General features: G+C 47.4%; 1 protein-coding gene across 1 annotated transcript in view; it reads left to right on the top strand.

Annotated features, from left to right (window-relative positions):
- The window catches only part of RYBP (RING1 and YY1 binding protein), a 49,167-nt gene extending 39,418 nt beyond the window's left edge, over positions 1 to 9,749 (top strand). The window contains exons 3-5 of the mRNA XM_067303495.1: positions 2,171 to 2,347; positions 2,461 to 2,559; positions 5,823 to 9,749. Of these exons, the coding sequence (XP_067159596.1) occupies positions 2,171 to 2,347; positions 2,461 to 2,559; positions 5,823 to 6,075 (529 nt within the window). The 3' untranslated portion in view covers positions 6,076 to 9,749. The remainder of the gene's footprint in view (positions 1 to 2,170; positions 2,348 to 2,460; positions 2,560 to 5,822) is intronic.
- The last annotated feature ends 13,910 nt before the right edge of the window (positions 9,750 to 23,659 follow it).

Here is a 23,659-nt window from a genome sequence, read left to right as displayed (position 1 = left end):
CAGGTCGTCTTTGTGCTCTGGGAAATGTATGCCGGCTGTAGCATAAAATGTATGAGAGCTTCTCTGCTGGGTGAAAAATGCAAATGTCACCGTTTTGGAAACTGCTTGCTAACCTGGTTCCAGTCCGTTGCGGACACTTAATGATAACAACCTGGTGTAGCGTGGTGTAGTTTGGATTTTCATGTGGCGGCAATAGAACTTTTTCTGGATGTTCATTGTCTGTGTTTTTCTTCTCTAAAGGCAGATGTTACGTTTGAGCCATTAATATTTTGTAAGTTTATTAAAAAGAAAACCGTGAAACCACTAAGCAGCTTTTTTTAAGAAAACCCCTATCTCTAGATGTTTGTAACAGAAGCAAAAAACACCAGAGATGGTTCTAAAGGGTGTAATGGTGCTGCTTGTTAAAGCAGGTTTACAGAGCCGCCGTACTGGAAGAGTAGCCGCCATCTGCTCATGGAGGTATCTGTAACCGCTTGGGGTTGGTATTCGGTACGGCTGACCGGGGCCCAAGAGCTGGCTTTCCGAAGGGCTGGGCAGGCAGCCGTTCTTCGGATCCTGGGCAGGTACCTGAGAGGCAGGACTGCTCTTAGCGTAAATTATGTGTCGACTCTGTGAAGAGAGATGAACTCAAGACCTTTGTGCAAAGGTAGAGCTCTAGTCCTTGGATTTCTATGTGCCAGGTGTCGTTTTAAGACAACAGTTGCATACTGTGTATAAAAGGCTTTCATTAACAACCTGTTATGGTCTAACCTATGCAGAAAATTGGAATTGTATTTATAGCCAATATAACAGGTATGGACAAGTGTGATCAAGTGTTGCAATTAGTATTTAGCTCATGACTGAGGACTAAGAGGGCTGAAAACCTAGTTTGCTTCTCCTCCTAAGCTGCGTGGACGTGGGGAGCCTAGATCTCTCTGGCACGTGAAGGGGTTGAATCAGTCACAAGTGGTCAAGAGCATTCACAGTATAAACGCCCTCATCGTGCCAGGCCAGAGCGAGAGATCTCAAGTTGTTGAGCTAAGAGGAGATACAAGGTTGGATGAGGCAAGCAGAAGACACTAGGGTATAAATTTCTGTGACACTATACAGGGACCAAATTATTGGTTATATGCCAAGGTATGCTTTTTGTATAAATCACAATTTGAAATGAAAACTCTTTGAAAGACAGAGTTTTTCTTGTGTATTTTGTCCCCCCTTTTTCTTTTTTGCTCCAGCCTCTGAGTTTTATTCCTAGAAATCACTTATCACCTGCGCTGCCCTTTGAACTTTGTTAATTCACTCAGACTCAAGTCCGCTGCCACCGGTCGTAGCAGAAACCGGTCACTGTGTCTCAATTTACCTTGTGTTGCCACTTGCTGTAGATAGGAATAGCCGCTCTTTTTCTTTTACGCCACGGCCCGGCAGGCACGTTCTCCAGCACCTCCAGTAAGCAGGGCTTTTGAGACTCTCGTCGTGTTTTGGAAGAGCCTGACTCTCTTTTGCCTCTTTTTCGGTCTAACTGAATATACATTGTATAAATTACTGAGCACTGTTCGGAGATGGTAGACAATTGTGTGAAGACAGCGTGTCAGAGGCTGGCACAGCCTTTCCTCCTAATGGAATAGTGAATGCCTGTTTGTTTTTTATTTTCTTTGCAGTGAATTTCAATCTCGGTCTTTGGGACAAAGTAATCTCAGTTACCTTCTGTTGTTCTTTGTTATCTGTGCTAAGTTCGCTGCTTCAGGGAACAAGAACTCATTTGAAAAATTAAATTGAAAGATATGAAGGAGACTGATTTTTATCAGCAAACTTATTTTTATTGTTACCTCTTAAAGCATAGCTGTGTTGTATGGTTGGCAACTTCTTGAACGCTGCTTTTCAGTGTTCTCCCAAAACTTTGGGCTGTGATTTTATGAAATGGATGGAAAAAGGGAGCATTATGTGACTTAAGAATATTAGAAGAGGCTAAAAACTGATGAAATGTCAATTTGGAGTAGTTCTTAGTTTGAAAATTTCACATTTGTTTGGTAGCAATAGTAATACCTGATATTAAATAAGGGCATCATTTGGTTCTTTTAAGTAAAGCATTCTTCCCTGGTTGCTGAAATAGATCTTCACAGTGCTTTTTGCAAAGTCGTTTTTGCTGTATAAAAATTGATTGTGGATTTTTTTTCTTCCATTCTCATTATAGAAAACCTAGAATAAACTCTCAGCTGGTGGCACAACAAGTTGCCCAACAATATGCAACCCCACCACCACCTAAGAAGGAGAAGAAGGAGAAAGTGGAAAAACAAGACAAAGAAAAGCCTGACAAAGAAAAAGAAATTAGTCCAAGTGTTACGAAGAAGAACACTAACAAGAAGACTAAGTAAGTTTCAAGGATACTCTATTAAATGTGGAGTGATTTAAGTAGTACTGTGTGTTGATTAAGTGCAGTTAATCTAACATCATCATCTTCCCTCTCCCCTCCAACTCTTACAGACCAAAGTCAGATATTGTGAAAGATCCTCCTAGCGAAGCAAACAGCATACAGTCTGGGAATACTACAACAAAGACCAGCGACTCAAATCACACTTCAAGGTAACTTTATCATCAGAAGTTAAGTTCTCAATATCTGAGAGTTGTGTTAAACAGCAGACACTTCCCCCGTCCTCCCTGGTGGACCGACGGGGACAGAACACTGAGGTCTGTCCGTCAGCATGACGAGACCATGAGTGGTTTTGAACTTCCTCCATGCGTAAGCACTCAAACACTCATCTGGTGAGGGCAGATTCAGGCACTGAAAATATTTGTCATATTAGCCACTCAGTTTTAGTTTCTTTGCTGAAAGAATCATGTGTGAATTGGGTAATAAAGTTTTTGATTGCAAAACACAGTGTGCAAAAAAAAAAAAAAAATCAAAATGAACCAGCGATTATAATGGTTCTTATCAAATTCTTAACTTCATTCCCTTACATTCAGTAGCAGTGAATGTAAGGTTACTTTACTTCTCCCCCACCACCCCCCCTTAAAAATCATGCACTGTAGTTATTAAGATGATTCTCTTGAGTATTCTGGAATTAAAAGACTGAACAAATTTGTTAGTATCTTGGCATTAGCAAAAAAATATGAATGGTGGTTTCGTATTTGTCTAGGTTTGAAATGGTTGGTTGAATAGATATTTTCAAATGAGTAGCTAGCTATGGAGAGAGTCCTAATCTCACCTGTACTGATATTCCATGCTTGTTCTTTAAGTGATGCTTTGTGCTTTATTTCCTAAATTAACAAATCCTGGGCCAAAGTAGTCATATTGTTTAAGTTATAAAGCTACAAGAGGCAGAATTCAGCTGTGCACTCTGCCTATGTGAGCTATATAGAAATTGCATCTCTTTTTTTGGAAACACTTCTCTTGTTTGGCCACAAACCTTTTCAGCTAGAAAAGAGGACATGAAGCATCAGAGTGTTTAATTTTGCAAAATATGTAAATGGGCCAATCTGTTTGCTTTCTGTAGAGAGAAAAAGTTGTGTGCATGTGCTAGAGAGATTGTCTTGAGGTTTCCGTCTGTACTTAATCTGCTCTGTTGCACTGGGGAGGCCACCTAAAACCTCCTTCAGATATGATTAGAAGGTTCAATTCTAAAACTGACCTTGGAAAAAAAATCTGTGAGCAGGACTGTTCAGAAATCCTGTACCTCTTCGCTTTGCTTCTCTCCAGTTTTTCCATGTTACTTTTTCATTATGCTTGAAGAGGCATAGAAAGTTTCATTCATGCACTTGTGCATGGTTTCTTTCAAAGGGTCTCAGTAGCAGCAGCTTTTCCAGGCAGAGTTTAATGCAGCCTGGGCCATGTGAACTCTGTTGAATGTCATCTCATTTTTTTACAATGTGTGACTATGAGTGATGGCTTCTGACAAGCAATAGCAGAAGTGCAGGTTCAACGCTGGAGAAAGATGCAGGCAATAAGGTCGCTTCCAGTATCTGGGCCAGCATTTTTTGACTGTTACTGAGTACGAGAGAAAACAAATGACCCCAGCAAATTACAGGAAGAACTGGGTTTCCTAGAGGAACTTGAAGCTTAAGGAGGAAAATACATACGCTCACTACGCTTCCTGGCATGTTTACTGCTGTTTGCTGCCGATTCTTTGGGGCGGTCTTAATCTGCCGAGGCAATGTCTGAGAGCTGATGAAACCGTGTGAATTTGCTGAGCTAGTTGGCCTTTCTCGTTACCCGCAAACAAGGTGATGCCCGTGGTTATGTGTTAAAATTGCTAACTCTTGCAAGTGCGTATGTACAACGCACACACGTGGGTGTATGTCTCACTAATGCTGGAATTTACTAAGCACAACTTCTGTTTTGAAAAGGTTAGTCAGTAAACGATGGGGCCATTTCAAGTCAGAGGTTTTAGTGATAGTTACCCCAGCACAATAATATTTTAATTATATTTTCTACCTATTAGAAAGACTTTTCCCATTGTACTTTTTAAAACCTGAGCCTGCCTCCTAGGTTAGATGCAAAAATACTATTTTTGGTGTAGTAATTCCTTCATAATTTTTATTAAGGAAGCTTTGCAAAAATATAGTTGTTCATTAATATTTTCTTCTATTCTGTCTAGTTCTAAAATATCACTTGGTTAACTATAGCATATATGAAGTCAGCTTAATTTCCTCCTCTTTAAGGTTGTATTATGCAGTGTACACAGAAGAGAAAAGACAAGAGTGATTTAAAAGCTAGAGCTTGATCCCAGAGTTATCCTATCCTTCCCTCTGTCTCTTCAAATAAGTTAGTTCTCAGCAAGCTACTTCTCACTGATGTACGAAGACTCTCCTTTGTAATTTCCCTTTGGGGAATATTCCTCTTCTTAAGTCTGACCCTTAATTAGGAGCAAAAGCTGTAAATTGCAGCAGTCACTGCAGCTGACTTGAAATTTGTTGGTAGAGGAACAGCCCAGGTATTTGCAGTACTTGCCTTTAAAGTTTGCCTTTAAAATAACTTTGTTGTGTCAGAGCTTTGGACCAAACCCTGAAATGCGCATGAATGTCAGCTTCCTCGAGTCTAGACCCTTATTAGCTGCATTGCTAATTGAATGATAGCACAGCATGCAAATTACAGAGATAATCCTGAGCTATAAATACCAGGGTATTCTTCCCTGTCTTTTCTCCTGACTGAAAGAGCTAGCTGCAAGAAGTATCATTGTACGTTCTGGGTTTTGTTTACAATAGCCTTGTTCCAGAGGGAGCATTTTGAGCAATTTTATACATGGGCTGATTGGGCATCTGATTTGTATAAACTCGAAGCAGTTGAAAGAGAAGCCAAGCTGTCCCAGTGCCTGTGTTGTTTGCAGCTGCAGAGTTCCAATATGGGAATGAAAGAGCCATGTTCAAATGCTTTCATGTGGTTTTGTATTGCAGAGTCACAGCCTTGTCTCATAACATCAGGGCACATGATGAGATGGAGAATTTAGATAGCAGAATTCTTTCATCTGCCCCGTGGGGAGGAGATCCTTAGTGCTCTCTGGCTCCTGTCCGCATGGCTCTGTTGTAGTGTCCTTTTTGGCTGAGCTGGATTAAAGATAACAGCCTAGAGCCCAGCGCTCGTCGCAGAGCTCTGCAAGACAGGTCTTTCCTCTGGGACTGAGCATGCTGCTGCAGCCCTCGCAGACTGTGCTGTTGCGGGGAGCAGAAGGTCAAACCTTCGTCCTTTGCACTGTGCTATGCAGCATTTGCTGCTACCTGTATTCTCTTCCTGATTTATTGCTGTCTGTGCAGGCGAGTGGAGGACAAGTCACTGAGTTTGTTGTTGAATTTTTTTTTTTTTAATAATAAACTTTTCCTTTCTTTTAAATGTTTTTTTTAATTTCTTCTAGACCCAGACTGAAAAATGTGGACAGAAGTACTGCACAGCAGCTGGCAGTCACAGTGGGAAATGTCACAGTAATTATCACAGACTTTAAAGAAAAGACTCGCTCCTCGTCCACGTCGTCTTCTACAGTGACCTCCAGTGCAGGATCAGAACAACAGAATCAGAGCAGCTCTGGCTCTGAGAGCACAGACAAGGGCTCGTCCCGCTCCTCCACGCCAAAGGGGGACATGTCGGCAGTCAACGACGAATCTTTCTGAAAAATTGCACATGGAGTTGTGGAAACTATGAATCAGGGTATGAAATTCAAACACTCCACCTGCCCATGCTGTTCAAATCCTGGAGAGCCTCTTCTGTGCTTGAACACACACTTTCTTGGACATCGACCTCTTACTGATGCAGCCAGGATAATTTCTGCTTGCCATGGGCATCTGGCCACCAAGGAATTTCTCACCCTAACGATTACTCTTGACACTTTTATGTATTCCATTGTTTTATATGATTTTCCTAACAATCATTTATAATTGGATGTGCTCCTGAATCTACTTTTTTATAATATCTGCTGTGCACAATTTTCCATGAACATTACAACTTTTTGTTTTGGGGTAGGGAGTGGGTGGGAAGGGAAGGGGGCTTTATTTATTGCATTCACAAACTCCATCCTCTTTCAACATATCCTTTTTAAGTTCAGTTCTTCTTCCAGTTATACTGTGTACTATCAGTTTTGATATAAATTATATATAAATATATATATAAATAAATATATATAAAGGGTTATTTGAAACCAATACATGGAAACGCTGGTGCTTGAAACACTGTGAAGTGAAAAAAATATTGAACAGTTAAAGATCTGGGACAGTCCCCTTCTGTGAAAGTACTGAAACTGAAACGGAACTGGTCTTAGGTGAAAAGTGCGTTCCTGAAGGTTTGAACCTAGATGGGACCCATTCTCTCTCTTGTTCCTTCCCCATTTCTTCTCTAATTAATAGCAAAAATGTACTGGACAGATAGTTCTGAATTTTCCGCATTGGGACCTGAGGTTAGAAGATTGCTCCAGATAGCTTGTATTTCCAGTAGGGTAACTCCGAGTGGCAGTTTGCAGGTCCTGGTCCGATCGGAGTGTAAGTGCTCGGCATGAGGCTGGCTTCAGACTGCCGCGGGTTACCGTACGCGTTGGTAATGCGGCCGTTGCCGGGTCTTGCATAGCCAATCCCACAGGAGCGCGGTATTCTTAGGTCGATGAATTTCGTGCATTTTCCCTGCTGTTGGGATAACGTTTTTTGTTTGAATTCGATCTGTATTCCGAGAGCGATTCCTGAACAGTTTATCATCCAGCGATGGCATTAGGCTTGTCAGCGTTTGGACACTTCTGGATACCCTGCTGTGGAAACAAAAGTTGTGAAAAGCTTTCATGCTGGCAAGTAAGCAACAAGTGCAACCCGTACTCATGACCAGTATCTCCTTCATTCTTGCTCTAAGGCTGTTCAGACTGGTTTGTTTTTGTTTTGTTTTGCTTTTCCTGGCCTGTTAGTGTTGCTTTACAGTTTACCTTCCATGCATTATCCTGCTAAAACACTAGTCTGAAGAGGTGAAACAAACTTTCCTTTTTCTTTTTTTAATAACCTCTTTTGGCTTTTCGTCCTTATTTAGTGGCCCCAGGGTGCTTTGCAGTAATTTCAGGCACAGAGACTGCGACTTTATTTGACATCAAATACATAACTTTCGGGTATGACAAAAGAGGGCCACTTACTGGCAACTTTTTGCCAGCTTGTTATATTGTGAATTATTTGATTATTTGCTTAGCAAGAAAAATTTCTCTTTGTGGAGGCAACTGATTTAAAATTTCTTTTAAAATCTGTGTGGTTTTGAGTAGCAGACGTAGGTTCTTTTCACGCTGGTGACAGAAATCTGTGATTAACCCATTACGACTTCTGCTCGAAGGTACGTGCAGTGGCAATGCTTTTGCAGCTGTGGTTTTCTTCTGAATACGTTAGCATGGGCACCCCGATTTAATTCTGCTTATATTCACAGTATAGGCTGTCTTTACCTTTTTAAGCGTTTTTAAAGTATTTATTAAAGAACCAAAGGAAACCAGATGCTTCCTATGAGCATCATGACAATTTATTATACATAGTTTTAAATACTATGAATTTCTCAATCCACATTTTAACATTAGTGGGATATTGCAAAGACATTCCTTTTCCAGTTTTTACTGTTCCTTTAAGGGTCTCAGGGAGGGTAAACTGGTCAGCCATATTTATTTATTTTACTGAAATGTATTGGAATAATTTTTTTAAGAGAGATTTTTGAAGATGCCCCTGAACTTGTATATTTTGCACTGCTTTATAAATGATCCATTATCAATTAGGCTTGCGTGCATTTTGGCCGTGATCCAGCAAAGCATGTAAGCGCGTGGCCAGTCCCTCTGGCTTCGGTGGGACTAACTGTGGTGCTTAAAGTCAACCACGTGCTTGCATTCTGTGTTGAATCTGGGAAATTGTGAGGGAAAAAAAAAAAAAAAAGCATTGTGTGTACCAGGAAATTGCTTTTTAAAAAGTGAATGGACCTGTAGATTAGTTGAAAAAACTTTAACACAGTAACCAGCTACTCATAGGCTGCTGATTAAGTCAGTAAAATCTGTTTTTTGGGTGTGCCTCCTTGATAAAATAGCTTACTGTAAATAAGTGGGAAAATTTTTTTGGAACAAGTGACCTGGAATTCTGCATTTAATAGAAATTGCTGGCTAAGCATTGAACTTACCGGGCCTCATTCTTAGCTGTTGTGTTGTGGACTTGAAGGATAGTGTTTACTTTTACACTTAATTTCTGAACTTGACGCCCCCAAGGCATGTGTCTGGAAATGGAATTCCCTTCTCACTCTGCATCCTTAGGTTATCCTGCTATTTTGGGGGAGCATGTTTAAATAAATAAAAAGAACAAAAACACTAGTTTAGAGGAAGGACCAGATTCTTGGTATTCAGTGGCACAGAAAGCAGGTAAGTAAAGCACAGTGTTAATGTTTGCTAAGTTTCAACTTTTACACAGACACACACACACAGACACACACAGACACCAACACAGCTTGCCTGACTTGCTCAGTTTGACATAGTTATGCAAAGGAAAAATAAAAGCATTTTACACAAACAGGCTATTTATTTTGATTGGAACACTTTGCTTGTTTCGAATTGGACAGATCTAAAATTTGGCAGTAGCTTCTGTGAGTTTATTTCCACTGAGATGTTTTCACCTGCCTTATCAAGATCATTCTCAGTCTACTTTTTTAAGCTCTACCATAAACTTAAATTATTGAAAATTTATTAATTGCTGACTATATAATAACCTTTGCTTGTATGTAACCGAATGGTTTTAAGAGCCAACATTTAGAGTATGACAATGGAGCTGAACAGTTTTTAATGCGCAAGCAGTTCTGTTCTTGTGTATGACTTGTAACCTTAATTTACTGTGTAAAGATGGTTACATTATTTCCTTAGCTTTGTTTGTTGGAGACAAATATAGAATGCTTGTTTAAGTATGTCAAAACATAATCTTATCTTGTGGATTTTTATGTTAATGTATTATACGAGCTATATTTTTCATTTGCCCAGAAAGACAGCTTGTATAACGCTTTTGAAAGTTTTTCCGCTCTGTAAAGTCTTTAGAGCTGACAGTCCTGTTAGGTTTGTTTTAATCTTCATGCTAAAGTGTCAATGGTGGTTTTGTGAACTGGTCAGAAATTCACAGGTCTTAAATGTTTTCGGGAAATTTATATTGGACACTGCTCTTTGTCTAGCAAATAAAAGATGTTAATATATTCCTGTTACTGGCATGTGCACGACTGTTATTAGAAGCCACTTTATCATTTTCCTGCTTTAAATAGAAATGTCTATTTATGAATTCTGCTTGTAGTTTTTTCACAAATAAAATAGTAAAATTTAATTAAATCTGAAAGCTCTCTTTTTTGGGAGATGCCACTATTCAAAAAAGTGAAGAGTCCTATTGCTGAAGCAATTTATCATTCCGTACGTCTTGAACGTGAGCCGCAGCTCGTGTACCCCAGTCCTGCAAACACATGCTTGTGCGCACAGGTAACGTCAGTCATGCGAGTAAATCCTTTCTGTTCCCCGGGACCAGCTACTAAGGAAAGCTTCTATTGGATGTGTTTGCAGAATTTGGGTTCTGTTACTTTGAAATAATCATTTTCCCCCTTTCTGTAGCTGCAGAAATGGTGAAGCTTAGTGCAAAGGATTTTAGTGAGAACCCTTGGGAGTTCAGTGTGTTGTCTTGTGCTAACAAACTCCCGTGAGTAAAATTATTGAAGTTTAATTGAAAGTCTAATTATATTTTTGTAATGTAAAAGCACTAGTATTTTGCAAGCAGTGTTTCCTTCCTTGGCCTGGGAATCAAGATGTAGATATAATATAAATTACTTTTTCTAGTTCAGATTTTTTTTCCCCACATGTGACTGAAGACACTTGGTGTAACTTCAAAATTCAAATTCAAGTTGAAAATTGAGAAATGAAGCAATAGGTAAAATGCAAAGAAAAAAGTCTTACTCAGAAGCTGTTCCTCAGGAACATGAGGACAGGTATTAAACGAGAAGTAGTTTGGATATTTTCTGTGTGCGTGGGGGGGGGGAGCGTGTGTTACAACTAGAGGTTGCTTTAAAAAAAATACTACGCAAACAGACTCTTAAATGCTTTTAACCTCAGTTGGAAATGGTTCAAAGTACTTCGTGCCAAGAATAAGAAGAAACAGGAAAGGTAGTGGTGGTTGTACGGCCCCGCGACGCGCTCGCTCGGCGTGCCAGGTGGAGAAGTCGAGAAACGGCCTTCGCCTCCGAGCGCTTCTGAACCCTGACGTCCGGCGGCGGCAGCGGCGGTGGACAGGAGCGGCTGCCGGGACCCGCGGGAAGGGCCGGTGCCTCCAGCCTGCGGCAGCGACGGAGCCGGGCTCGGCCCGCCGCCGGAGCAGGGCAGTGCGCGGGGGCCTTTGGGTTATCGGCGGCCGCGAGATTTGGGTTATCGGCCCCGCGGGAATCTCCTGCGCGGGGCCGCGAGAGCCGCAGCCTGGCCGCCTGTAGGGACAGGCACAGCAGCCGCAGGCGAAAGGAGAAGGCTGGAGGCTGCGGTGGAAAGATCGCATGATTCGTTTTTAAGGTATGTGCTGCATTTAAAAGTTATATTTAAAGGTTTTATTTTGTTACCTGTACGCAACATGGAAGAAGTTGGGGAGATGTGAATTAGGGACACTAGTTCTCCATTCTTCAGTGTCTTTCAAACTAATTTCTGACCTAAAATGTCAATTATTTTAAAACTTGAAGATGTTGGGCCTGGTGATTAAAAATATATATATATATCAGCACCCAATCACATCACTGTGGAGGGAAAAAAAAAAATCTCTATAAGGCTTGTATGTGTCACCCACTTTTTAAAGCTTTCTATAAAGTTCTGGGGCTGCAGAGGCTGGGCCGAGCCGAAGGAGAGACTCCGGCTGCAGCGTGAATTGCTCCCGGGCGTTTGGTGCGGCTTGGGCATCCGCTCCGGCGCACAACCTCGCAGGCCTGGGGCCACGCAGGGCACGGCCAGCAGCGAGGGTTCGCCTGCGCCTTAACGTTCAGTGGCTGCACCTGAAGGCTCGAGTCTGGTTATGAACTCTCTGGCTTATGTTTTCTTGTGGTTCAGTTAGGGATTCGGATTTGGCATCGTCAGCACCGCAGGAGAGAGCGTAAGGCTGGCATTTACTGTCACAGTGCTGGCCTGCTGCTTAAATCTGAACGTACCTTCTTTCCGACGGAGTTTGGGGACAATTAAAATGAAAAGATACTGAGATCTCCCCGTCTGGAAAGGGTATTAGGAAGCCATGGCAGGGCTGCGCTCGTTCTCTACCAGATACGCAGCCTCATGCGGATTAATCGTACGTGTCCAGCAGCGGTTTCATTGCGTTGGAGTCGCAACGGGAGTTTCCGGGGGCCAAAGCTGAAAATTGTCCACAAAAGAGATGACAGATGTGACAAATGGCTGTTTCCAGCCCAGCTGTATCCAGGTGTTAGGTTACGTGAAAATGCAGACTGCTGAGTACCGTGTCAAATCGAGAAAACCGCCAGGAGACAGGATCCGTGTTTGGATCCAGACTGCAGGCAAACTCTGCCATGGCACGAAGACAGCTACGTCAGAGCAGAAATTGCCCTCCTGACTGCGGTCACGTCCCATCCTTCCTTGCCACGCTGGCCAAAAAACACCCCCTTCCCCCATTTCTTCAATACCGCGTGCAAGGAAACGGAGCCTGCAGCCGCCGTGGGCAGCAAGGTGGAGATATCCAGGAGAAGACACGTCGATGGCAACAGCCCCGCACAGCCGAGTGGGGAACACTGTTCCGCTTGCTTGAAGTTTGCATGAGGGTGTGAAGGTGATGTACTGCTGTCTTAATTGGTTTGAATGTGAATCCCTCCACAGCTTAAATGTTCAGCTTTAGGCAAATGCCTTGGTTTGCTAAAGGATGGATGGACTGGTGCAAGTCTTGGTTAGTTGTTCAGATGCAACCTTGTAGGCTCAGGCTTACAAAGGGAGCGGAGCTGTAAAGCTTTTGATTCATGAGCACCTAAAAAAAATATATATTGTGAAACTAGTATTTAGGTTTTCCTGCATGAATCATTCTGCTTTGCAGACCCTTTTTCTCTTTTTCCCTTCTCCCCTTTCCCCCCAAGAAACTGCTTAAACAAAAGCAGCTGAGATTGGATTTAAGGCATTAGCTATTTAAGACTTTTTTTTAATACCCTTCTTTTTGTTAACATTCAGGCAAATTCAGAGAGTTTGGCTGACCAGCATTCACATTTTTCAGCAAGTTAGGTATATGCCTCAGAGTTTTTCTTTCAGGTTGGTTACTTTTGAGAGCATCTTGTTTCTGAGGGCCTGAACTCACGCGGAACAAACCTGGATGAAGAATTGGTGCCCTGGCAGTTCAGACCTCTTTTTAGTACTTCTCAGTTTGGATACCATGGCTGTACACACAGGCTTTCCGTGCCGCGTGCTGAAGTGCTTGCTGTTGCACGTGGAATAGTTAACGCTGCGGGTTCACGGGGTGATTTATTGTCAGCCCGATGTCAGAAATTCGGCTTGGCCGCGTTAGCGCTAGGGAGCTGCAAGCGGCTGCGAGACTCGGGGCGCTTTGCTCGAACGTCTCTCAGCTTTGGGGGCCGGCAAGGTGCTCCGCAGTTCGGGTGCGCGTGAAGCGGGAGCGCGGCGGTGCCAAGCCCCACGGCGGGGCAGACACGGAGCCGCGGCTGCGCCCTCGCTCCCTGCTGAGCTGCGGGAAACGGGCAGGATCTCAAGGGTAACCGCACGGGCACGTCAGGGGAGAACTGCCTCCGCTTCCAAGACTGGTTCTATTTATGGCTTTTGTAGTTGTAAGAAGACCAGGGAAGCGTCAGGTTTTTCCAACTTTCTCTCGGTTGTTTCTTTGTGTAAGGTTTGTGCGTGCAGGTCTTGCTCGTCTTCCTGCTTTTGCTGTTGGTAGGTGCAGCAATGCTTGTTTTGGTGTTCTCCACCTTATGGTGGATGATCACTTGGCATTTGTAAAGGTTCCCTTCCTAGGTGGGATTGAAGCTGATGCTGATCCCACCTGAACCCATCTAATACAAAGATACTGGAAACTTCTATGACGTTTTCTCATTGTTTGTTTATGCATCTCTGCAAAGAAAGAATGCATACAGAAATTGCCAATAACATCAAAAGGCTATTTCAGAAATTCCTGTCCGAAAGCTTCTGCTTAAATAAAGCACTTCAGGTTTCCAAGCCAAACCGGTGTAATCATCCCACTTGCAAAGCTCTCATAAGGAACAGCATGGAAGCTTGTAGCAGTGAAGAGCAATCTATACGTAACTCTGCTCTTCACTTAATATTATAGCTGGAAAGTAATTGTGCCTGTGAAGCGTTGCCAGTTCTTGTTTTACTGCAAATCTCATACTTCTTTCCTGAAGCCCCCAGTTGCTTCTGGAGCTGGGATTGCTCTTTACTTTTTGCAGAACAGTAAGCGATCCAGTAGTCCTGGCTGCATAGGAAATGCTGAAGGCACAAGCCATTTACCGTTTCTTAGGTGAGGAACTGAGAAATACGTGCTGCTTTGTTTCCCTACCAAAAAACCAAAACCCCAGAAAACCCTCCCCACCCTCCACCATGACTGTCTATCACTTTTAAGATCCTGAAGATTTCATGACTCGTTAACATTTCTTATTTTTTCCAACTTCTTGTTTCAGCATTTGGATTTATCCAAACTGTGCTGAGTTACTTGAAAGGATGTTCCAGCATGCAGATCGCCTACTTCATGAAAACATTATGAAAAGGGTTTAAAATTGCACGTTAAATGCTAGAAAGTTGCAGTGTGAAAATCCACGTTGTTCTGCGTTCCCTGGCTTTGGCAGCCTTCATTTCCTCCCGCTAGCAGGTGAGTCAGAAATGTTCGAAGCATGTAATGCCGATAGCGTTCACTTAAACGCCGTGAAATTCCTAGCGTAATACACGTTTGATAACAGCACATCAAAAGCTTTTAGGAAGTATTAATTAGCTACAGCCACTATAGCTGGCCAGAGCTGGCGGGAAGAAGCCTGAAGCGTCTGATCGGCTGCTGTAAGCTGCTTGCCATCGCTGGAGGAAACGAGCTTGGGAGCAGAGTTTGGGTGTGAAATACCCGTGTGAGGAGGGGAAAGCTGGCCCGCTGCAGAAACGGCACGGCGTTGCCCACGTCGCGGTGGGAACGGATCAAGCATGGTTCTGTTCGGCCTTGGAAAACGTTCCTGGGGGTGGGTGATCCGTGCCACCTTGGCGGCTTTGCATGTCATTTGCAGGATGGATTTTGTTCTGTGTGTGTGTGTATTTTTGGGGGGGAGGAGATGGGGTTTAAAGCTCAGGTTAGTGTATAGAAGCAGGAGAACCAGTGATATTTTAACTTTGACCTGCAAGCTAATATCTTTATTAGAGATTATATGTCTTAGATATAATCTTATACATAAATATATTTAAGTTTTAAAGTAGGTTGTGGAGATCTCCTAGGTGACAGGGTAAAACATAGCAGAGTCTAAAAACATGACTTGAAAAAAAGAAGTCATTAGGATGGTTTTTCCATCTCTGTTGACTCTCTCTAGGATTAGCCAGTGAGCCAAGTATAAATAGGTCCAACAATCCCCCCTACCCCTTTTAAATCATTATTACCATCTTACTTTGCAAATTGACTTCAGCAGCAAGTAGGCTGCATCTCTCTGTTCATGTGCTATAATTTCCAATGTGGTTTAGAAAAGCAAGATGGAGAAAGGTTTAAAAAAAAAAAAAGCCATTTTCCATTAAATTAACTTCTTTCCATTCCAAGAGTGACAATATTCTCGAGCAGCAAGAGGAACCTACCTGCACGCTATTTTGTCCGGTGCCTGAACGCAGCCTGGTTAGCGCTCGAGGCAGACGCTCCTCTCTGGCAGTTCACACTCCCAGACTTTGCAGATGCGAAGAGACGTCCCTCGGCGCGCGCAGCCCCGCTGCCCGCCGGCAGCTGCCTAGCGGCGCGATACGCAGCGCGCCAATTCACAAACAGGTGCAGTCTTTTTTATTTTATTTTATTTCCCCCCCCATGTATCCTTTTATTTCTGCGTCGTTCTAGGCAAGCTGGGTTAAGCAATACAAACGCCGCTTTGCTAGCGCTCTGCGCGTCGGGCCGTTGTGCTGGCGCTTGGCCATCGCTTGCCACCGTCTTCCCCGCAAACGCCGGTTCCCGCGTTCCGGAAAGCCAGCAGCGCTGCCAGCTCGGTTTCGGGCCCTAGCGGGGAAGGGGCCGGGGGGTCTGCGGACCCAGCGGGAGCGCGGCCGGCGGGGAAGGGGATCCTTCGCGAAAGCTTCGGGCTTTTGCCAAGGGCGAGGGTCGCGCTCGGGCGTTGAGAAGCCTGATTTTCCGCAGAGAGGCTGCGGAAAGCCTGGCGAGGCGGCTGCGAGCACCGGGCATCGCCGGCCCTGCCCGCAGCGGGGGCTGCGCTTGCTGCGCGGAGGCAGCGGTGGTGGCAACGTCTTTAGCTGCTCCTGTTCTCCTGAGGGAGCAGAAGTTTCGCCGGGGAGAAGTCGAGGGAGGAAAACGCGGGCCGGAGCCGGGGAAGCACTGCGCGGGAAAGGCAGCTGGAGGACCGTGTGCCGCGCCGAGCTCGCGGCTCGGGAGGGCTCCTGCCGCGCCGGGTGCGTGACAGGCATCGACGTGGGCAACAGCACCGAGCAAAACGACTGACGGGAAACTTCCGCGATTGCGAACAAGCCCGCCTTGCAGCGGCGCTTGGAGCGGGGGGGGGGGGTGGGGTGCAGCCCGCCGGGAGCCAGGCGGTGGGTGGCGGAGGAGGAGGAGGACGAGCAGCCAAACTGCCGGAGGTGCCGGCTTCGGGCTGACTCAGCGCTGGCTGCTCTCTGTGTCGGCTGCCTCCGCCTTCGCACCGCTCCAGCTCGCGGCTCGCAGCGGGAAGGTTCCCCGAGCGGCAGCAGCAGCAGCGGGGGAGCCCCAGTTTTGCAAATGTGGGGTGCACGCGTGGAGGTGGCCCCACGCGCCGCCCTGCCCCGGCTGGGGTTGCAGGCGGCCGGAGGAGCCTCTTCGCCCAGAGGCTCGCTGCCGCCTGCTCCCGCTCCTCTGCCGAAGGCGCCGGCCCTGCGTCTGGTTCCCGCGCCAGCCCGAGCAGCCGTCCTCTCGGGCCCTTCAGGCTCCGTTCGCCCTGTCGCAAGTCCTAACGGAGATGCCAGTCGTCGTTTTCCTTCTGCGCAAAGCCATAAATCCTGCCGATTTATATGCCGAAGGGCTGCGTAAATCAGAAGGTTCAGCTCGTTGGGAAGGATGAGTTAGGACGCGCGGGAGGCGACGCCGGGGTTTTCCTGCCCGCGGAAGAGCTGGGGCCCGTCCGCGGAGCGTGACGTTGCCCGCGCGACGCAGCGGCTCCGGACGCGCGTGGGGCCGCTGCCAGCCCCAAAAACGCTCCCGCGTGGCTACTGGTTCCCCTGCGCTAGGGCCTGCGGGGCTTGCTCCTGGCTCCCGCGCCTTTCAGCCAGGCAGCCGTAAGCAGCGGAGAAGCCTTCCTCGCCTGAAGAGTAACCGTGCATGGGCGGCCCTTTCCCTCCTAGCACCCAGCTAAAATCCGTGAATTGCTGGCGAAAGGGCGGCAGCGGGGAAGGTGCAGAACATGCGTCCCGCGGCCCCGTGGAGGGAGGACGCGCGAAGGCCGGGAGAAGTCAAGCCGCTGCCTTTGCTAGCCGCGGGCAAGAGCTATCGACGAGCCGCTTGCGTTATTCCTGCTTGTGCATCCGCTACTGCATTTTATATATGGTTGTGAATTGTGTATCTGTGCAAGGAGGGGTTGTGCACCGAGGGCTGAGCCTTGCCTGGCTGGACACCAGGGGATGTTTTCCCGATAGCGGATTAACGCTTATCTGCAGCAAGTTAATGACTGCTCGGGTGCTCAGCAGGTTCCTCTGCCAGCCGGGCTGGTGGTGGCTCTGCCAGCCTCGCCCAAAGGGCGCCGGTGTTCCCAAACCTCGGGAAGGGGGAGCTGCTCTCGAATATCCCTGAATCTAAACCAGATTTCTTCTTTTTCTCACCTTGAGCTCAACGCTATTAACAATCTTGCCAACGTCTGGACTAGAGTAAAGGGTGGGGATCTCTTACCTCTGCGTTTGGGTGATTTCCAGGCCGTCGGCAAAGCGGTGCGCTGCAGGGGCAGCGATTTCCCCAGCCGGGCCCTGGAGCCTGCGCGGGCAGCCCGGCGCCGCGAGGGCATCCCCGGCAGAGGCACCGCGCTCGGCCCGTCGCGGCCGTTCGCGAGGCGGCAGGGAAGCACGAGCCGTCCTCGCCGCCGGACGTGGACACGACACGTTCCCTTGGCGAGAACAAAAAACTTCCAGATTAGACAAAAAAAAAGTTTAATTGCCACGTACGATGTGTTCGGCAAAGACCATTTACCTATTTCTAAAATCGCTTGCTTAGACAAAGCCCGGCGGCGAGTGATTTAGCCTGACTTTAGCGAGTAACCCTGCTCGGGACTCTTGGAACGCTTTCTATCAGACCGCGCTGTCCTAACGGGAACGGGAGGCAGAGCCCAGCCCGGCAGCTCTGCGCACACGCAACCGTGCTGTTAAATGGATTAGAAAAAAATAAACTAAACAGTGCTGCTTTTACCTCAGGCTATCTGCTGGGAGTGTGGTTTAGTGCAGCGAAGGCTCTGAAGGCCATTGGTAAATCTTTTGTTCAGCCCAAATACAATTTCTTATGGGGGGATAAGGCCCCTGAAAACGGGGAATGAGGGAACACCCCTCGCCCCCTAGTCTAATTAGGCTTTCCAGGACAAATTAATGGAAAATAATAGAGCTAAAAAACTCAAGTCCTCAAAACCTTAGAGAGGACTTCATCCCCTTAAATTATGAGGCTAAGACCTCATTCAACAATACTTCCAAGGAAATCAACTGCCAGTGCTATTCACCGCGACTGAGGTCTCCGAATTTGGCTCGCTATGATTATAGTACCTTCTAAAGAGCGCTCTTGTATTTCCATTCAATGCTACTATTTTTATCCTCCTCAAATTCTATAGGGTATTTCCAGGCGGGAAGCAGAGCAGAGAATAGGAGATTTGAACTCAGTCTAATAATTTCTGTAGAAAAGACTTGGGGAGAAAGGTTGGAAATAGCTCGATACCAGACGTGGTTTTGGTGTCCCCAGCACTGCAGGGAAGCGTTCAGATGCCCGGGCTCCCTCCAGCCGCCTCTCCCAGGAATAGCTGCGATCCTGCTCGGAGCCGGCACCGCGGGGAGGGGACCACGCTCGGCCTCTGCTGGTGGGGAGAGATGCTGGGGTCTTTCCAGCTGCTCGGTTCAGGGCTCTCCTCCCCGTGCTCGGGATACCCCGCTCATCTCGCCCTTCCCTGGGCTCATCTTGCTGTTGAAACACCGTGAGGAGTTCTTTGATCCTTTTTCCATATGGGAGACAGAAGCACAGAGGGACTTAATTAAGCACAATTACCTCACCCGCTGGAGTCGGAGCTCGCTAAGTGGTTGGCATAGGGTCAAATAGGAAATCTAGGGCGCAGCGGGGGAAAGGAAGCGTAGGTAGGTCTCCCGAGCCCAGGGAGATGTCTTAACCATGGTGCGCTCTTCTGCTGAGTTATAAAAAGCTTAAAGTCTTCAAGCGCAACTCCCCAAAAGGCTGGAAAACACAGGAGCTTAACTCCATCCACCTCCTGATTCCCATCTGAGATAACGGGGAATGGGAGCGTTTTGGGCACAGAGGTCTTGGGCATCTGGCAGAGGATTGCGGCTGCAGACACAGCATCAGAGGTGGGTAAGGACTGGGAGCTGCGAGCCCTGGCTCAACTTGTGACCCTGGCCAATGCAGATTTGGACCCTGTATTAGGGCTTTTACCTTGTGCTTATTTCCTTCTATTTAATACAGCCTCAGATTTTACTTTTGCACATGATTAAGTTCTCCAAAGCTGCTGAGCACAATATTGGCATATGCAGCTTAGTCCTGCTCTGGGCAGAAGCATCCTGCTTCACTTGAACATGAAATATAAATCAGAGATCAAGTGAATTATCGTGCCATGCTGCTGCTCGGGCAATAGGGAGTCTTTAAATCAATCAAACCCCAAATAAATAAATAAACGTGCAGCAGACATGCTGGAGTGCATGTCTGATTCCTATCAGAGGCAGTAATTTAAATCAGATGCTTGCAGTTTCTCTGCTTCCCAGGCTGCGTTACCTGGGCTGCTGGAGTCACATGAGGGAGGAAGCAGGATTTCTCAGAGCTTTCATTATTGTTGCCAAAGAAACCATTTCATTTGGTTGCCACGTGTGCAGCAAATCTGGTTCAATCCATCTGGATAGCCGGGGTTGAAGGAAGGGGCTAGGTCTGGGGAAGGAAGTGTGCAAAGTAAAACCACCCCATTAAATACCAGGCTGGCTAGTCTGTGTAAAAGGGGCCGTGATCTGAAGGGTCTTTTGGAGGAAGGTCTTCTGGAGGGTGCTTGGAGGAGGTCCTGAAGGGTCTTGTCCAGCTTCATGTGTTTCACCAGGCAAGAAGATCCCAGCGGGAGTGCGAATGCCCACGGCGAGCTGAGGCTTTCTGATAGCGTGTCAGGGCCAAGACGGAGCTTCTCCACCCCTCCGAAGCACTTCAGATGCCTGAACCAGGGAACAGCGAGAGTGCGAGCTGCTCCGACTGGAAGTGAGGGCTGTAAGAACACATCTGAAAGGGCCCTTCAACCTCCAGCACTTGAAAGATTTTACTATTTTCCTTTCAGCCCACGCTGCCACTCGGGAGAGAAACGTTTGAAGTGTTTGATCTTTCTGGGCTGCCTTCTCCCTCCCGCAGACACCTGGCTCTGGAGTGCTCCCCCTGCGTGCAAGTGAGACGAGATGAGCTTCTCATGGGCTTCTTTTATGCTTGACATCGCCTCGCTCTGTCCTTGGTTATGCTTGGGGCTACCTTGTACCGGCCAAGCAGGCCACCGGCAGCCCTGGGTCCCGGGGAAGCGTGGAGGCGGGTTTGGTGCCCTTGATTCCTGATGGAGTCGTCATGGTCTTGGGGCTGGCTCCAGCACGGGCAGTGAATTTGGGTGGCTGACCTGCACTGGCAAGGGCCGCGGGTCAACAGGGACCAAAAGCCATGGTGAGCACTCAGGTGGCCCTGGGGGAACCAGCTGTGACAGCAGATGGGAGCTGCAGCCACGCAACCGGCCATGGCAGCCAGTGCCTGGCTGGAGAGGTGCGTGATGGTGGCAATGTGAGTCTCTTCCCTTTGCTGATGTGGTTTCCAGGCACCTTTGGTCACTCACACACGGGGCTGGGTCCCTCTCCTGAGTTTCCAAAGTCCAGAGGTGTATCATGCATCTGGATTTTGCTACCGCTCCATTTGCAGTTGTGCTCTGCGCTTGTGCATGCTGCAATCTGTGGATGCAAGTGCTTTATGAAGGCAGATGAGCCTTGTCATTCATAAAAGGCCACCAGCTTGGCATAGGTTTCATTTGCACCATTTACTCAATGCAGGACAAATCTGGTAGAGTCATTCCAAGTTAATATTATTTTACTGAGTCAGACTCTCCTTTTACTTGAGTTACTCCAGGAGTGTAATTGAGATTGGACCTTGGCCTGGTGAAGCTGATGTTTTTCCGACATCTTGCAATAGAAGATAAAGCAGTCACAGAGCTGGGAGTTCAACCTTGTTTTCCAAAGCTTTAGCCCTGAAGGAGGACTGACCTGATGCATTGGTAAGACTTTTTTCTAAAGCTCCATCTGTGACCCAAAAATAATAAAAATCAATCAGCCAAATCTACTCAGCGTATAATCCTGCACCCTTCCAATCCAACGCAATCTATATAGCCAATAAGCGAGTACGTTGATACAAGTAGTTATACTGGAGATATATATATTGTTTACCCAACTAAACCTTACTGGGTCCACCTCTCCGTCCCGAATGTTATTTTGGCACGTTGCTACTCCTGCAGTGCATCCCAGCCATAGACTATTGTGCAAATCCTTCTTCACAAATCATTGACCCAATAGGTCATAAAAGTTCCTTTATGGTCTGTCAAGACAAGCTGGATTCTTAACATGCACCCTAAGTCAGCACAGTAAAACTTTTACGATGTTTTTAATAACAAGAGCTACTGCACATGAACAGCAACTAATTTTTAAAGCCTTGGTATTTCAGCTGAGATGTTTTTTTCCCCCCGTGTTGGAAAAATACTTAGGTCAGTGCTTTCAAAAGTAAATGTCTAAAGCCAACCTCTTTGCCCTAACTCGGTGGTCTGACTTCTGCAAATATTAAGCACTCTCTGAAAGTAACTTCTAAAAACCAGGCTACTTTTCTAGTAGGGTAAGTGCAAACAGAGGAGCTGACCTTCTGGTTGGCATATTTTAAAATATTTTGAACTCAAACTGCATTGCAGTATTATTACGTTAGGGCTTTTTAAAAGCAAATTCTTGTTTAGTGACACAGTTGTCTTAAAGGGTTGATGCACGTTTCTTGTAATAAACCAGTGGGTGCAAGGGGAGCTGCGGAGCGCTCCCCGTTCGAGGACTCAGACGCGCAGGAGCGAGTTACGGCCCCTGAGGTCATCGTCAGCCAGCGGGGCCGCGCGGGCCAGGAACCGCAGCCGCCTCTCGCTTTGGGCGTTAAGTTAATGCCTTCCTCCTCCTCCTCGTCTCCTCAGGCTGAGGACGGCTCGTTTGCAGCAACTCATTAAGCCGCAGCAACTTAATCTTGGGTCTAAGCCTTCAGCTTTTAAACACCCCATTCGCGCCAGGTGCAGTGCGACTCAGACAGCTCATCCTCCTGTAATCCGGGGAGTTTCGGGGACCCCCCGGCTTGCCCGGTGCCTCGGAGCCGGGCCGTGACGTCTGGCCGAGCGGTGGGGCTCGCTCCGCCGCAGCGTGCCGTGAAGCGAAATGTGCTGCTCTGGCGTGTGCTCCAGCCGTAGCGTGTCTGGCTCCGGTCCGGGGGGAGGAAGCCTTCGCCGGCGGTTTGAAGCTGGGCTGCAGCTCCAGTGTAAGCTCTGGACACCACCGCTCCCTCTCCTGGCTTCGAGCTGTCTTGGGGGGTCGTCAGAGGGACCGTGGGATACCGGCGCCTTGCTGGAGCTACCGGGTACCAAGCGCTTGCAAGAGGGCAGGACTTGTTAGCAGACCGAAAGCCGTAGGTCCGGGGCAGGTCGCAGGAGCAGAGCTCTTCCACCCAGCTCAAGCCAAATCCTCCCGCGTCCACATCAGACCCCCTGGGTTGTCCTTGCAGGGACGACCTTGCAAGGTTCTCCTGCTCCGCTGAGCTGGGACCATTGCTAGTGGTGGGGCAGAGCTGACGGGTTGTGCTGACCTAGATAAGGGAACTGCTTTTTTTGTTTGTTTGTTTTTGTCCTTCGGGAAAAAGTGACATTCTGCTCCGGCTTTACCAGGTCTGTGCTGTCTTGGCTTTGCTTTCGCTCGGGGCAGTCCCCACACCCGGCACAACCAAGGCTCCTCCTTGTCCTTAATCACCCGGCAGGCGGGACGGGGCCCTGAACTGCTTCTCTTTACTTGTATGGACCAAGTCAGAGGCTTTGCCCGTTTTGGCTTACCTCTGCTTGGAGCCGCTCTGTTTTTCCCCAGCTAGGACCGGACGCAGCCTCAGAGCGAAGGGCTGTGAGATGGCCACGGTGCCCGGTCCCGGCTGCAGCCCGTGGGGTGGGAGCACGTGCTCCGCTGGCCCGTGCTGGGCCGCGTCCGCATCGGGCAGCAGCGCTGGCTCTGCGCCTGCTGGAGCTGCCAGCCGTTGGGTTCGTCTGTGCACGAAGAACAAATTAGCTGGAGGCACGTCCGTGTGAATCCGTATTGGGATAGCCAGCACGGGTAACCCAGCTCTGACAGCAGCCGGGGACCAGAAGTCGTGGGGGCCTTCTGCTTGGGTTTGGGTCAGAGCGGCTGTGTCGCGTGTTGATAGAACAGCTTTGATATACGTATATATGTATACGTGTGTGTATATATATGTGTGTATGTGCATGTGTGCATATATATATATATTTTTATATATATATATATACACGCACTTTCTTTTTTTAAACTCTGGACACAGGCAAACGTGGGAGAGGGAACCCTCACTCTCGGGGTCCATCCCCTCTCCCTCGGGCTGCGGATAAGGAGCAGCTGCAACAATCCCCCTTCTGCCCTTTTCTGGGATGGATCCTTGTCCCAGGCCCGGTCCCGGGGCTGGCTACGAGGTGCCGCGGGGCGTCTGGGGCTGAGCCGGGTGCCGGAGCCGGCGCTCCCCTTCCCCGCAGGATTTGGCCTTCCCAGCGGTGGGAACGGTGGTGCCGTTCGTG

The sequence above is a fragment of the Apteryx mantelli genome, chromosome 12 (assembly GCF_036417845.1).
Source record: "Apteryx mantelli isolate bAptMan1 chromosome 12, bAptMan1.hap1, whole genome shotgun sequence".
Lineage (NCBI taxonomy): Eukaryota > Metazoa > Chordata > Aves > Apterygiformes > Apterygidae > Apteryx > Apteryx mantelli.
Note: the sequence above shows the minus strand (reverse complement) of the source record. Positions and strands in the feature narration are given on the sequence as shown.